General features: G+C 57.1%; 2 protein-coding genes across 2 annotated transcripts in view; one reads left to right on the plus strand and one right to left on the minus strand.

The window, feature by feature from the left end:
* KCTD19 (potassium channel tetramerization domain containing 19) overlaps positions 1–3812 on the plus strand; it is a 19415-nt gene extending 15603 nt beyond the window's left edge. The window contains exons 11-15 of the mRNA XM_036346819.1: positions 19–646; positions 1870–2061; positions 2193–2347; positions 2631–2732; positions 3619–3812. Of these exons, the coding sequence (XP_036202712.1) occupies positions 19–646; positions 1870–2061; positions 2193–2347; positions 2631–2732; positions 3619–3732 (1191 nt within the window). The 3' untranslated portion in view covers positions 3733–3812. The remainder of the gene's footprint in view (positions 1–18; positions 647–1869; positions 2062–2192; positions 2348–2630; positions 2733–3618) is intronic.
* PLEKHG4 (pleckstrin homology and RhoGEF domain containing G4) lies at positions 3803–13374 on the minus strand. Its single transcript, XM_036346818.1, has 21 exons — positions 12481–13374; positions 12258–12353; positions 12060–12183; positions 11876–11969; positions 11718–11792; positions 11522–11638; positions 11191–11289; positions 10950–11098; positions 10439–10577; positions 10228–10344; positions 8571–8753; positions 7860–8356; positions 7539–7785; positions 6837–6926; positions 6537–6758; positions 6274–6444; positions 6028–6205; positions 5254–5370; positions 4881–5117; positions 4678–4793; positions 3803–4535 (listed from the first exon to the last, which is right to left on the minus strand). The coding sequence occupies exons 1-21, from the start codon at positions 13019–13021 to the stop codon at positions 4530–4532; spliced, it is 3615 nt and encodes a 1204-aa protein (XP_036202711.1). The 5' UTR covers positions 13022–13374; the 3' UTR covers positions 3803–4529.
* Between the last annotated feature and the right edge of the window lie 891 nt (positions 13375–14265).

A 14265-nucleotide genomic window follows, 5' to 3' on the forward strand; every position in this document is an offset into this window, starting at 1 on the left:
GTTATGCTCCCTCCCCAGACCATAGCCTGCATGCCTGGGGACTTCCAGGACTGCAATGACAGGACTCCCTGGAACAAGGTCAAGGGGACCCTCGCCAGGGCCAGCCAAATGGAGGAGACTGAGCAGTACTCCCGCACCATCCAGATGTCCTTGTGCCGAGGTGCCAAGCGGGCAGGCAATCCCAGCACATACTCCCACTGTTCCAGCCTATGTGCCAACCCCAGACACTGGGGGGCCTGCCCTGAAAGTCCCCCCAAAAAGAAGTCCACCACAGTCAACCTCACACAGAAATGTGAAACCAAAGACCCTCCTGTCACACCCATGCAAAAACTCATCTCCTTGGTGAGGGAATGGGACATGGTCAATTGCAAACAATGGGAATTCCAGCCTCTGCCGATTCCTCGGAGCAGCGCCTTGGAGGAGGCCACCCTGCAGCTCCCCTCGGGGAGTGAGGCTGCTTCCCAGCCCAGTACCTCAGCTTCCTGGAAAGGTCATGCCACAGCCCCAGAGAAGGACCCAGGTCTGCAGGCAGGGGCTGGAGCTGGAGCCAAAGACAAAGGGCCAGAGCCAACGTTTAAACCATACTTCCCCACAAAAAGAGCTGTCACCCTGAAGGACTGGGGCAAGCCGAAGTCAAAGGAGAGAGGTGAGTCCACTCTGTGCCAAGCAGCAGATACAGATATGTGACCAACACAATGGCATGGCTTGAGGGGCAGAGAAACCACATAAAGCGTATGGAAAGGGGGCGCCTATGAAGTAAGGGAGCACAGAGGAGGCTGGGGGCTGGAGAGTCACAGAGGAAGGAAGAGAAGCCTTGGTGCTTGTGGAAGCGGGTCATCAGTCTAGGAGGCCAGGCTTCACCTAGCGGGAGATAAAACTGAAGACAAAGTAATCAGAACAGGTCTTGTGGCCCAAGTTCAGGACCTGGCACTCTGCTCTGATTCTAAGGGGAGTGGGCAGCCATTGCAGCATTTTAAACAAGGGAGTAAAATAAATTAAAAATAGCCAGCAAGTGTGGCTCAGTGGTTGAGTGTCAACCTATGAACCAGGAGGTCATGGTTCGATTCCTGCTCAGGGCACATGCTTGGGTTGCAGGCTCAATCCCCAGTAGGGAGACAGCAGGAGGTAGCCGATCAATGATTCTCTCATCATTAATGTTTCTATCTCTCTCGGCCTTTCCCTTCTCTAAAATCAATAAAAATATATTTAAAAACAAACAAACAGGGGAGCAGTCAGGTGTACATTCAGAAAGCTGGCTCCAGAGGCAGAGGAAAGGCAGCAGCAGGAAGGGAAGTGTTAGAGTGGGGAGGTCTTTCTAGATGAAACAGGCTAGACAGGACAGGGGCAGAAGGGGTAAGGATTGGGTCAGAGGGGTCAGGTTTCCGGTTTGGGTGACTGCAAGGAAGTGGATGGTTACTGAGGTGGGAGGACAGGGCAACGAGCTGGAGAGCGAGGTGTGCTGTGTCTGGGGGGAGGTGCAGAGCACATGTGCCAAGAATGGCCACGATGGACAGCTTCCTCTGCTCTGTCAAGCACACTTTTCAAAGTGGACAGACATCAAAGACTCGCCCCAAAAGCTCCTCTCGTTTTACAACTTTACCAAGGTTCCCAGTCCCCAGCTGGGTTATTATCGGCCTTATCTGATACCAGTCTTAGTTCAGCAGCGAAATTTGGAGAGTTCCTTAGAGTCCTGCCATTTAGGATCTGGCTTGCATGATTCCTGGGCAATGGAGAGAGGAGAGCCAGGACAGCCCCCTGCCACCCCAGGGTGCCCCCTTCTGAGAAGCTGGGTGACTGACTGTGTTCCAGAGGTCCCTCCCTGCTTGAGCTCTGAGGTGGCTTAAGAACCCTTCCCCTACATTTTTACAGAAAGCCCTGATCCTGAGCAGCCTCTGCCTGAGGCCAGTGACCTAGACAGCGCAGGGGTCATCCTCAAGGTGAGCCACCCCCCTGTGGTGGGCAATGATGGCTCCTGCATGTTCTTTGAGGACAGCATCGTCTACACCACACAGATGGACATCCTGAGGCACACACTGCCCTCAGCCAGCCCCCTGCACCGAGGTGAGGATGCCGGAGGCTGAGCCCCGCCGAGGGTCCTCCAGGGGGAGTATCCCTCAGCAGCCCTTACCACAGGCTGCCTCTAAGGCCCTAGATGTGGGCAGAAGTGGCCACATCCACTCTCTCCTCTACAGAGGTGACCTTCCTGAGTTTCTCTCTGTCCTGGGAAGAGATGTTTTATGCACAGAAATGTCACCGCTTCCTGACTGACATCATCTTGGATTCCATCAGACAAAAGGACCCCAAAGCCATCACAGCCAAGGTGGTCTCCCTGGCCAACCGACTGTGGGTATGTACACGACAGGTTCCTTCTCCTCCTGTCCTCTTACCCCACAATAAGTGGGGAGTAGGTCAGGGACAGAAGGGTGGCAAGAGAAACGGGGACAGGAAGATAGGGCAACGTCATTTGGACCAAGCCTTGGCCAAGGCAGTGTGGGGTGACAGTGCCCCCTGGTCCCTGCAGCTACTGCAGGCCCAAGGGAGTCCCTGCTGTACATCCCACTCTGAGGGGCTGAGAGCAAATATGTCAGACAGCTACCCCGGCCCGGCCTGACTGTGGGCTCTCCTGACAGACCTTGCACATCAGTCCCAAGCAGTTTGTGGTGGATTTGCTGGCCATCACCGGCTTTAAGAATGACCGGCATACCCAGGAACGCCTGCACAGCTGGGTGGAGGTGAGAGCCACCTGCACCCCACTGGGATGCAGGATGCCTCAGATGGGCACTGTGTCTTGCTTCCCAGAAGGCAAGCTGGACAGCTAGACCTCAGATCCCTGGGTCCAGTCGGGGGTGGGGAGGAGGGAGAGCTGAAATTAACCAGTCCAGAGTGGTCAAAAAGCAGTATTCAGGCTACTTGGTTTTGTAGTTTTCCTCCTATGATACTAATTTTGCCTTCATCACTAACAATGGCCACTCTCAGGAAAGCCCATCATACAAGCCCAAGATTTTGGGATACTGAAATCAGAGAAACTATTGGGAGTCAGACCTTTTCAACATGTAATACCAACTTCACCTACTTAACCATAATGTTACCACTTTTGTACATTCCTTTTATAGCTAAGCAGCTTTAAAGCATTTTTATATGGAAAAAGAAAATGTTCAGTAAGGGCAAAAAAATGACCCAGGGTTTTGGTTTTTTTTTCTTCCTTAAAATGATTTTAGGCTATATTTATATTTAACATTGTAGGTGAAAAAGATTTAGCTTTAATCTGGTACTTCTGTAATCAAGTACATTATTCTAACACCTTTACCACAAACACACTCGTGCCAAATCATTAGGCCTCTGGTGTCATTAGAAAGGTGAAATCAGCATCTACAGCTAGAAAGTGGGACAATAGCGGCATTTTTTGACCCTCTAGCCAGTTCCCTGGTAGCCACTCTTAGCCACAGCCCTGTAAGATGTCCTTAGGCAGAACTGAGCCCAAGAGCATTAAAGTTTCCCAACTACTGGCCTTACCCTGTCCCCGCTCCTGCCCCTGCCCAGCCAGGAAGACCTGCCCACACAGAGCTAGAGCAGGCAACTGGACAGGAAATCAGGGATAAGAATGACCTTTCTTTCCAGCTCACACTGCCTTTCGCCAGGAAATATGGCTGCTGCGTGAACCTGCTCGTCCAGAGGGGCCTGTCTAGGTCTGTCTCTTACTCTATCTTGGGCAAGTACTTACAAGAGGGCTAGGGTACCCAGAGACACTACCCCCACGTCCCAGGCTTCCAAGACTCATTTGAACCAAGGATGTCCCAGAATCCATGTATCAGTCTGTTTTTTATTATAAACAAATAAAAGAGTAAATAACAAGTCAAAGTCCTAGGATCTCTCTCTGAGATGCCAAAAACCTAACAACCAGTGAAATAAGTTTAGACAACAAATCTAATTGAAAGCTATTCAAAAGGCACTAAGTCAATAGAACCAAACTGACTCAGGTAAGAAGGGGCTGGGCCTGGGGAGCCAGGGCAGGCAACAGTAAGGGCCCAACAGGATTGTCCCTTAGTTTGAGGAGCTTGGCTTTGAGACCAAGATTGGGAAGCAGCTGCTGGGACTTGCCCGTGCTCTTCCCGAGGGCTGGTGCATATGAGGCAAAATGGCACTCACATAGGACAAGTCCTCGAGGTCCCTGCCCAGAGCCTGCCCTGACACACAGCTGCTGTGGCTACTTGGTGCCCACCAGCCTAGAGCATGGAAACACCCACCCTCTGCTCTAGCCTAATCCTAACCCACAACTGGGTGAGAACTGGAGAGACAGAAGGGGACATGGAGCCAGGAGCCCAGGATCAGGGTGCTCATTCAGGCTCTGCAGCAGAGTCCCCTGGAGTCCAGTGGGTACAGATGTCAAAAAGGGTAGTCAACAGGGCAGTGCATGTGGGCTGGAAGTGGCCCAGGTGCCAGCTATGCCCTGGTCACAGTAGATCCAGACAGAGGTGATGTTGTTTGGAGTTATGGGCTGCTGGATCCACTGCTCACATTCGAGCCTAGGCTCAGACCTGTGGTGCCAACCTAGGCATGAGTGCCTATTTCCCCAGTTCAGGGTCCACTCACCCCCACTCCCACCTAAAGGAAAGGCAGCCATAGGCCCAGACTGGGTTGGGGAGGGGCTGGTGCGTTATGAGGCAAAATGATACTCACATAGGACAAGTCCTCGAGGCCCCTGCCCAGAGCCTGCCCTGACACACAGCTGCTGTCAGAGCCACTGGAGCCACTAGCTGATGGGCACTGGGATGAGACCTCTGAGTCCTCAGGAGCTAGGGCAGGAGAGTGGGTGAGCTGTCAGCAGGGGTGGCCCAGAGCCCAAGTCATGCCCTCCTGCCTCTGGCTAAGCCCAGACCTACTCAAGGATGGCTGGCTGCCCAGCTCCTCTTCAGCCTCCAGCGCTGTTTCCTCTGGGAAGCTGGTGGAATACAGGGGCCAGCGGAGGCCCTGAAGAGTAGGGTCTCTGTACAGGTGCAGGTTGAGGGACCCTAGTACTGAGCCAGAGGCAGGGTCTGCAGGAAGGGAGCTCGAGACCCCCAGGTAGGAGCTCTCACAGTCAAGCGGGGCCACAGCAATGGAGGCCCGAGAACGAACTTCTGCATAACAGAGAGGGTCAGGTTAGGACAGGTGAGAGCCCACCTGGACCAAGGTCCCGAGGGGAGCGAAGACTGGGGCTGACAGAGGTCCCCGTTGCCTTCCGCGCAGCTTTCCTTACCCCACCCACAAGGCTACCTCGGCACTTTAAAACGTAGTTGATGGTGCGGTCGCTGATAGCTTCCTCATTGGGGGCGATGTCCCGGAAGGCTTTGTTCCCCACACCCATGGACACCATCTCAGCCATGCGCATCTCTGGGTGGAGAGAGGGCATAGCTGGAGCCTTTGTGACATTAGCCTGCCCCTCGGCCTCTACTATTCCTCCCCCTGAAATAGGCGTTTCCTTGACACCCATTCCCAGCAGATAAACCATCCCATGCACTGAGCCTTGGAGGTGCCAGACTCGCTCCTCCCAACAATCCTGTGGTCTGGTATAATTCCCCTTTTAGAGATGAGGCCTCTGATACTCAGAGTGATTAAGACTGTGTCCATGGCCTGGCCAGCATGGCTCAGTGGTTGAGTGTTGATCTATGAACCAGGAGGTCATGGTTCAATTCCAGTCAGGGCACATGCCCAGATTGTGGGCTCGATCCCCAGTGTGGGGCATGCATGAGGCAGCCGATCAATGATTCTCATCATTGATGTTTCTCTCTCTCTCTCCTCCTCCCATCCTCTCTGAAATCAATTTAAAAATATTAAAAAAAAAAAAAAAAAAGCTTGTATCCACAGTCAGAGACAGTGACAGCAGGACTGCTGACTTTGGGGTTCTTTCCCCTACGCTGGCTGCTGCTGGGCCTCCTCCCCACTTCCCAAGCACTTCCAGGTCCCTAGGCCCTCTCTGGCCCCTGTGGGACAACAGAAGCTTGGGGGGCGGGGGCGGGGGCGGGGGGTGAAGTAGGGGCAGGGACCTACCCTTGTTGTGGACGGCCTGCTTCCAGAGCAGGCGGGAGATGTCAGCCGTCCAAGCCTGCTTGGTGGCCAAGCTGGCAGCTTGCAGCACAAAAGTGTCCCTGGCCTTGCGACGGCGGAACCAGATCTCGAAGCGCAGGTTGCTATCCCCACAGCACTCGGTGAGACCAAGGTCTGCCATCTGTGTGGCGGAGAGGGATGTGGTGAGGCATGGGGAAGCAGGGGCCCAGGGTGGGGCGGTGGGCCTACCTTGAAGGAGCGCTTGTAGGCAAACATGTCGGTGCCTGTGGGTCCTCGGCGCGGCTTGCTGAAGAGCAGCAGCTCCTCAAAGAGGAAAACTCGGCGCAGGGACTTGTGGCGCCCAGCACGCACCGTGAACTCATCTTGTCGCACCAGCTGCCCCTGTTCCTTGAGGTTGACCTGCCAAGTTGGGGCCCAGTGGGTGCCCAGCTTCTTTGGCCCCCTCCCTTGACACCCACTGCACCTGCCCACCACGGCCTGGCATGACTCACGTCACAGCCCTGGATGGCGTCCATGGCAAGCAGGTCGTTGCCATGTCGCAGCTGGAAGCGCACCAGGCTCTGGGCAGCCTGCAGAGCACTCAGCTCCTGCCTGGGCCCCCCGCAGGCCCGCGCCAGCTCCTGGAGCAGCAGTGCGTACTTGCTCATGCGCTGGATGGGCTTCAGCAGGTAGGAGGCCAAGTCCAGGTGGTCCCCCAGGGCTTGCTGCTTGTCCTGCCAGGTGGGCGGAGAGCATCAGGCTGCCTCAGGGTACTCCCGCCATCCCCCGCCCCCTCACTCAGGCTCGCCTACCTTGAAGAAGGAGTGGCCATAGCTAGCCATCAGGGCATCGGAGCGAGGTTTATTTTTGCTGTACAGCGCATACATCCCAAACTGCACCCTCTGTGAGGACACGTAACTCAGCCCCAGGTGCAAGGGGGCCAGCTCCCAAAAGCTGCCCTTGCTTTGAACAAGGGGTGATCTGGCAAGAGCAGGCCCTATGCAGAGGGGGACTGCCCACAGTGAAGGAGTCCTGTACCCAGCTCAGCTCCTCCCACAGTTCTGAGAACACTCTGGTCTTACCTCACCTTGGACTACTCCTCTGCTCACTACACTCAGCCACCTTGACCCGTCTCTTCCTGGACCACTGGGCCTCTTTCCTGCCACAGGCTTTGCACTTGCTCTTTCCTCCGATGGGACACCATGACTCCAGCCCCGCCCTCTGGCCTGAGCTCAAATATCAGCTCCGCACAGGCCTCACTGCTCCAAACCCTGCCCCACTGGTAACTCAATCTTCTCTCCTGATAATTTTCCTCCAAGCCCCAACTATAACCTGGAATTACCTTTTTCACTTTTATGTCTCCTCTACCTAACTGTGAGCATCCTGAGGGGCAGCGCCCTATTAGTCTCCTTCACAGATACAGCCAGCACAAGGCCTGGCACCAAGCAGGTGCCCAACAGCTTTTATTGAGTGTGGCAGGGTAAGTAGCGGGCAGTGTGACTTAGGGGGCTTACGTGGCGCAGGAAGGCATAGGCCACCCGGGGTGGGTGCTGCGTGCAGGCCTCCAGCTCACGCAGGAAGAAGTGGCAGTGGAAGTCACGCAGCTTTTCCAGATTGCCGAAGAGGTGGGCACGCTGGCCACGGAGGCCCTGGGGCACATCGGGGCGATCCAGCTCAGGGAAGTAGTTCTCTATGGTATAGTCAAGGGCACGGACATACTCCCGCTCCGTAGCCACCATCTCTGCCAACACCAACTGGAGCCTACCAGGTAGGAGAAGTCAAGACCCTGCCATCTGCCCTGCCACTGCCCTCCCTGCCCTGCCCAATGCCTGTACCTGCTGGGACTCCTGGGATTAGAGCTGCCTGGCAGAAGCATGGTGGGGGATAACCCAGGCTGGGCACCAGCCTCTGGTCTGTGACAGGCAGCCACACTGGCCGCTTGGTGGCAGTGGTAGACAGACTCTCTGAGACTCTGCCCCAGATTCCGATCAAGGCTATATGCCTTCCTCAGCGGAGGGGTGGCAGGCACAACTGGGACCTGGCTGACACACGGGCTAGCTGTGCTGCCCGTTGGTAGTGGCTTCAGTGCAGCCTCTAGCTTCTGGTCCAGGGCCAGCCAGGTGTCCTGGCACTGTGCCCAGGCCCAGCGGCACTGCTGGCGGATGCCTTCAGAGCCCAGGCCCGTGGCCAGAGCCCACATCTTTCGGAAGTGGGCAGGAGGCAATTCAGGGTGTTTAGTCCAGTGCAGCTGCAGCCGTTGCAGCACAACCCCTGGGCGCTCCTGCTCCAACTCTGCCAACACCCGCTGCCCCTCCTCAGCCCATGTCGAGGCCTGCAACACCAAGGCGACACAGGCACTGAGGGAGGAACGCACCAAGACTGCTGAGCCTTCTCCCACACAGGGTGCTGGCCCCAGGCCACATCCCCAGTGGTTGGATTTAGGGGTCAGAGTGAAGACCAGGAAGAGCTCAGGCTGTGGAGGAGCTGGGCAGCCACCCCTTGGGCCCTACTGATCACCCGGAGCCAGGGGCAGAACCCTCACACACCTGCTTGAAGAAGCACGACAGTCTCTCAGCATCTGCCAGCCACTGCCGCCGCTGGGCCAAAGCTCTAGAGAATTCAGTCAGCTGGGCTTGCAGGGCCAGAAAGCGGGCCCCAACGGGACCCAGTTCAGCTGCTTCCCAGCCAGTCAGCGGCTGCAGAAACTTCTCCCCTTGCCTGACCTGCTCCTGGAGACAGACTGGACTCAGCGGCCGAGATCTGGTGGTCTAGCCCCCAAGCCCAGGTCTCCTCCACTGACATTACACATCATCATCAAGTCTCACCTGTCAAAGACCCTCTCTCCACTCCCCACACATTTCCTTTTTCCTCTTAGCCCTGCAGCCAAACCTATCCTCACAATCACCGTGTCTTCACCTCATCAGCCCCCTCCAATCCCACTCCCAGCGTATCTCAGGACTCGTCCGACTCCGCAGCTCAGCAACATTCAACCCCCTCTCCTGGCTCCTGACCCCTCCTCACTCTCCTGATTTTCCTCATCTGTCTCTGGTGGTTCCTCCTCCTGCTCCCAGACCCTTACCTGGGCCATTGAACACTGAGGCTCCTGAAGACAGTCCACTGTCTCTCCCCAGGCAATCTTGTGTAACCACACTTCAAATGTCACCCATATCCACCAAGTGACCCTCTGCAGCCAGATCTCTAAGAAGACCCAATCCTATGGGTCTTCCTCTCATTCCCCCATGGCCATCTCCAAAGCACACCCAAGACTGGATTCACAAATGCCCTTCCCCCAAAAAGTCCTTGTCTCCTGGTATCTCTCTCAGGAAACAGAACCCATTCATTCTTATCATCTTCCTCTCCCTCTTACCCTCTCATATGTGTCCACCATCAAATCCCATTTAATCCATGCTCTCCGCTATCATCCTGGCCAGAGTAACCATCTCCCACCTGAATCACTGCAACTGCCTCTTCAATGGACTCTCCACATCCATCCTCCAAATCTCCAAATCGTTGTCTACTCAGAAACTAGGGTAATCTTTCTAGAACACGATCTGAATATGTGACTTTCCTGCCTAAATTGTGCACCTTTACAGGGCCCAGTGATCTGGCCACTGAGCACTTTTCCAGCCTTGTTTTACCTCATCCCACCCACCTCTCCCTTCCTCTTCTGCTCTGCAATTCAACCTGTCCTTACAGTTCCTCAGGCAAGTCATGCTCCCTCCTGCCACAGGACCTTTGCACATGCTGTTTGTTCCCTCAGCCTGGAATTCCTCCTTCCTTCCCTCCTTCCCTCCTTCCCTTCCTTCCCTTCTTTCCTTCTCCCCTCCCCTCTCCTCCCCTCCCCTCCCCTCCCCTCCCCTCCCTCCTCCCCTCTCCTCCCCTCCCCTCCCCTCCCTCTCTCTCTCTCTCTTGCCTTGTTAAAACAAGGCCACCAAAAATGTTGGTTACCTCCCCCCCAAAAAATTGGGAGAGAGATGGTCATGTCCTTCTTATACACTAAGGTAGAACCACCTGCATTGCTTCTCTCCAGAGCTTTTTGCTTCAGTTTGCAAACACACATTTATGACTTTGAACCTTTAATACAACTTCTCTGCTGTACTACAAAATCCTAAGAGAGTACAGATTTGCTTTCACCGACCCTACATTACCAATCCCTGGCAAAATGCCCCAGGACCTACAGAATAAATAAATGGCCAAACTCACCTGGGCAACCCGGTCCAGCTCCCGAAAAGGGCCTTGGGCCTGGAGCAGGGTGTCCATTGAGGGCTCAGCTGGCTCCTCCAGTGCTGGCCAGCCCACCTGCTGTAGCCACACTTCAATCTGGAGGGACACAAACAGGGCAAGGACACCTGTTATGGGCTGGGAGGTCATGCTTGAGATCAGGGGTGGGCCCATCTGGGCGGATAGTTCCCACCTGGTGCAGCCCGCCCTCCTGGGCCTTCAATGTCTGGATCAACTCCAGTGCCTGTATTCGACGGTTACTATGCAGGGTCAGTTGGTGCAGCAGCCCATCCACGCAGCCATAAAGCTCATCAACCTTGTCCACCGCTGGCCTAGTGCAAGGTACACCATCTTAGGGCCCCTGCCAGTTGCCTTGTCCATTCCACCCTGTCCTGAGACCACAATCCTGGCTGGCTCTGAGCCAGCTGAGGCATTGGCATGGGATATGGCAGGGGTGGGCAAACTTTTTGACTCGAGGGCCACAATGGGTTCTTAAACTGGACCGGAGGGCCGGAACAAAAGCATGGATGGAGTGTTTGTGTGAACTAATATAAATTCAAAGTAAACATCATTACATAAAAGGGTACGGTCTTTTTTTTTTAGTTTTATTTCAAACGGGCCGGATCCGGCCCACGGGCCGTAGTTTGCCCACGGCTGGGATATGGTGTGCTGGTGCAAGATCTGAGAGCTGGGCTTGTACCTACCTGTAGTCTGGGCTCTGGGTCACCTCTGGGACCTCCTGCTTCAGCCAGGCCAGCTCCAAGCTCCCCTGGCATTGTAGCCATGCTAGCTGTGGTGAGTCTAGCACGTGCTGCATCAGGACCTGTGCCTGCTGTAGCAGCTGATCAACTTCCTGTGATTAAAGGCAACAGGTAGTAGAAGTGAGCATAGGAGAAAAAGAGGGAGACAGGAAGCACTGGGGAGGAGTCAGGAGGAGACACTCACCCCCGTCTCCATGGGCTGGGGCATAGCCTTCACAGTCTCAATGGCCCCCTGGAGCAGGGTACAAACCACTTGGCAGCTCTGCAGTAGGGCTTCTAGGCGCTGTGAGTAGGGGCAGGCATGACAGCGGGGTGCAGAGTGCTGGTCCCATCTGGGTTCCAGGATGCTGCAGCCAGCTCTGGGATGTTCCACCCAACCCAGAATCGCTGTCCAACTCCCCAGGGTTCAAGTCAGTTGTCACTGCCCTGCCTGGATCTGGATCCCCTGCCAAGTCTCCCCCTCTGCTGGCCAGGTTGCCTGCATACCCGCTCGATGCCCCACCCAGTGCACTGACCATCCGGAAGTGCAGCCAGGCCTGATGGCAGTAAGGCAGGCCTCCTCCCAGTGAAGCGGGTAACCATGAAGTGGAGATGTGGGTCAGCAAGCTCTGAAGAGAGGACAACTGCTCTACCTGCAGGCAAAAATGGTGTTGTGACCCAGGCGTGGGGGTAAGCATCCCACCTCCACCCCTGGCCAACATGGCTCAGTACCTGCAGCCCTGAAGGCACCTCCTTGGGCATTTTTCCCACCAGCAGCACCTGGTGCACCGACCCTGGGACTGCCTCCTGAAAGAAATCTGAGCTCATCCCTGCCCCAACCTTATACAAATGGAATGGTTAGGGGTGGGGAGCCACAGTCCAGTACTCACTTGCAGTTGGCTGAGCCCCCAGAAGAGGGAAGAGCTCGGGGGACAAATTCGGGCATCCACTAGCACAGTCAGTCCCAGGGCCTGTACTTCGAGCCTAAAGGAACAGGCTTCATTCAGGACCTAATTCCCAGGCCCTGCCATCTCTGGGCTCAGGCTCTACCCCCAACCCGCTCCTCCCCCCAACCTGGGGATGCTTCGCAGGTAGAGCAGGAGGCGGATGAGTTCCTGGCTTCGGCACGAGGGATGAAGCCAGGTGTGGCTATGAGCACACAGAAGCAGCACTGCCCGGCCTTCTGCATCCCGAGTCCCTGTGGGGAGAGGGCAGTGAACATCGTCCCAATCAAGTCACCCTACCTCCACCACCTCTAGTCCCTCCTGCTACCTGGCAGGGCAGCCATGCCACTGGCCAGCAGCTCCCAGGCGAGGTCTTGGGCCAGAAGGTAGTCAGCGGGCTTAGGGAGGCTGGATCCACTAGGGTCTTGGAAACAGAAATGGCTTGGGTCTGCATTGGCCCATCTATCCAAAGATCCCCTCCTCTGACCTGGGGCTTCGGCCTGAGTAGGGTCCTCCCACTCCCTTCCCAGGCATCTCTGCCCAGCCCTTACCTGCCTCCAGCAGCTGTGATGATGTCTCAGATAACGGGCCTCCCAGGTTCACAGAAACGCTGCCCAACTCCCCAGGGTCCAAGTCAGTGGTCATTACCCTGCCTGAATCTGGGTCTCCTGCCAAGTCTCCCCCTTGGCTGGCACTACTGCCCTGTGCCAGGCTGAGGTGGGAGGACATTAGGCACAGGAGGCTCTTCACTTCAGAGGGGACTGGTTCCTCTGACTTGCCTGAGGAACCTCCTAATGCGACCCTCTGGCCATCCCCTGACCCATCCACAGCCATCTGTCCGGGGGTTGGTGGCAGCTCCCCACACAGGGGGCCGCCCTGCAGCCCGTCACCCTGAGCTGCCCCTGCGGGGGGTCTCGGAGGACTGGGGTCCTTAACCTGCACCTGGGGAGCGGGCTCCTCCTCATCCCAGGCATCCCTGAAACGGCACACAGCAAACCTCCAGTCGGTGGCTTGGCCCCGGGAGTCCGGAGACTCATCCCCATCCTCCGGGGACCCCTCCATCACCCACTCCTGAAGGTTGGGCCTGCTCATGGCGAGCGGGAGAGGGGCTGGGGCCTCGGTGTGAAGGGAGGCCTCAGCTCATCCAGGAAAAGGGTTCCAAGCGGTCGGCAGGGTAGCACGCGGTGGCAACGCAGGCGGAAGGCACCAGGCCGGAGGAGGGGCCGGTGTGGGTGCCCGGGCACAGGGGGCGCAGACGTGGCCGCGGTTCAGGCCTGAGGAGGGGGGGAAAGGCAGGGGTCTCCCTTCCGCTCGCGTGGGCTCCGCCCTCCCAAGCGCACTCTCGCGGCTCTGCAGGCCGGTGCTGGCGGCGCTGCCTCGTGCTCGCCCTCGTGGGCCCAACGGGAACCAAGCCTCGCCCCGGGACCGCGTGCGCCTCCCCCCTCCCGGTCCCACCACTCACACCCCCGGAACACGCTACGAGGACCAGCGAAGAAGCCGGGGAGGCCACGCCACCGGAGCCCCGACGTCGGCAGCAGAGCCTCGACGGCGGCCGGAACAGCGTGCAGCCGGCGTCCGCGGGCGCCGCCTCCTGGCCGCGCGGGGAGGGTCCGCAGGGCGTCCGAGGCCGCGGCGCCGCGCCGCCCCCTGGGGGCCGGAGGACGGAGCCACAGCCCACCGCGCCCGACCCGACCCCACGGCAGACGCCCGGGCGCCCTGATGGCGCAGAGGCGCGGGCCCTGGCAGCAGACCCCGCCTTCCCCGCGGCCCAGGCGGCTGGGTTCCACCCGCACCTCCAGGCCCCAGTGACTTGGACGCACCTTCTCAGTCTGGTTAAGGACAGAGACCAACGGCCATTCCACTGTGCCCACTCGCTGAAAAGTGAAAAGTGGGTTCGCTAGGGAAGGGGGTGTAGTTTGCAAGCAAGGGACCATATGGATCCTCCTGGGGGTGGGGGGAAGGGCTTGGGATGGAATTGGGGGGCTTGGGGTGGAAGGGGAAGGGCTTGGGATGGGGGGGCTTCTGCTCCCGAATGCACGAAATGTGGGGGGAGTCCTGCCCCAGCCTCCCTAAGCAAAACAAGGAGCGCTAATTTCTCTCAACCAGGAGAAAAGTGTGGGTCTAGTCAGGCGGCCCCTAGAAAGACAGACTCCCTAAGCCCAGATGAGCTGCTTGGGCTGCTAGGAGCCAGTCAGGGTATCTTCATGGAGGGTGGGAGGGAGGGTCCCTGCCAATGCAACCCCCATGTTCCCTCCAGGCCCCAAGAGACAAGTTGTATGGTCCCATGATGGGAAGAGGGAAGGGGCAGGGAGGTCTCTGGGGTGGGAGCTGACCCA

This window comes from Myotis myotis, unplaced genomic scaffold (genome assembly GCF_014108235.1).
Source record: "Myotis myotis isolate mMyoMyo1 unplaced genomic scaffold, mMyoMyo1.p scaffold_m19_p_19, whole genome shotgun sequence".
NCBI lineage: Eukaryota > Metazoa > Chordata > Mammalia > Chiroptera > Vespertilionidae > Myotis > Myotis myotis.

Excerpts from the sequence above, each read along its gene's own strand:
- PLEKHG4 (XM_036346818.1), bottom strand. The coding sequence starts at position 13,021 with ATGAGCAGGCCCAACCTTCAGGAGTGGGTGATGGAGGGGTCCCCGGAG. Across the intron at positions 10,345-10,438 it reads AGGAGGGCGGGCTGCACCAG|ATTGAAGTGTGGCTACAGCA; the intron begins GTGGGAACTATC and ends GTGTCCCTCCAG. Across the intron at positions 4,794-4,880 it reads GGGCAGCCAGCCATCCTTGA|CTCCTGAGGACTCAGAGGTC; the intron begins GTAGGTCTGGGC and ends CTCCTGCCCTAG.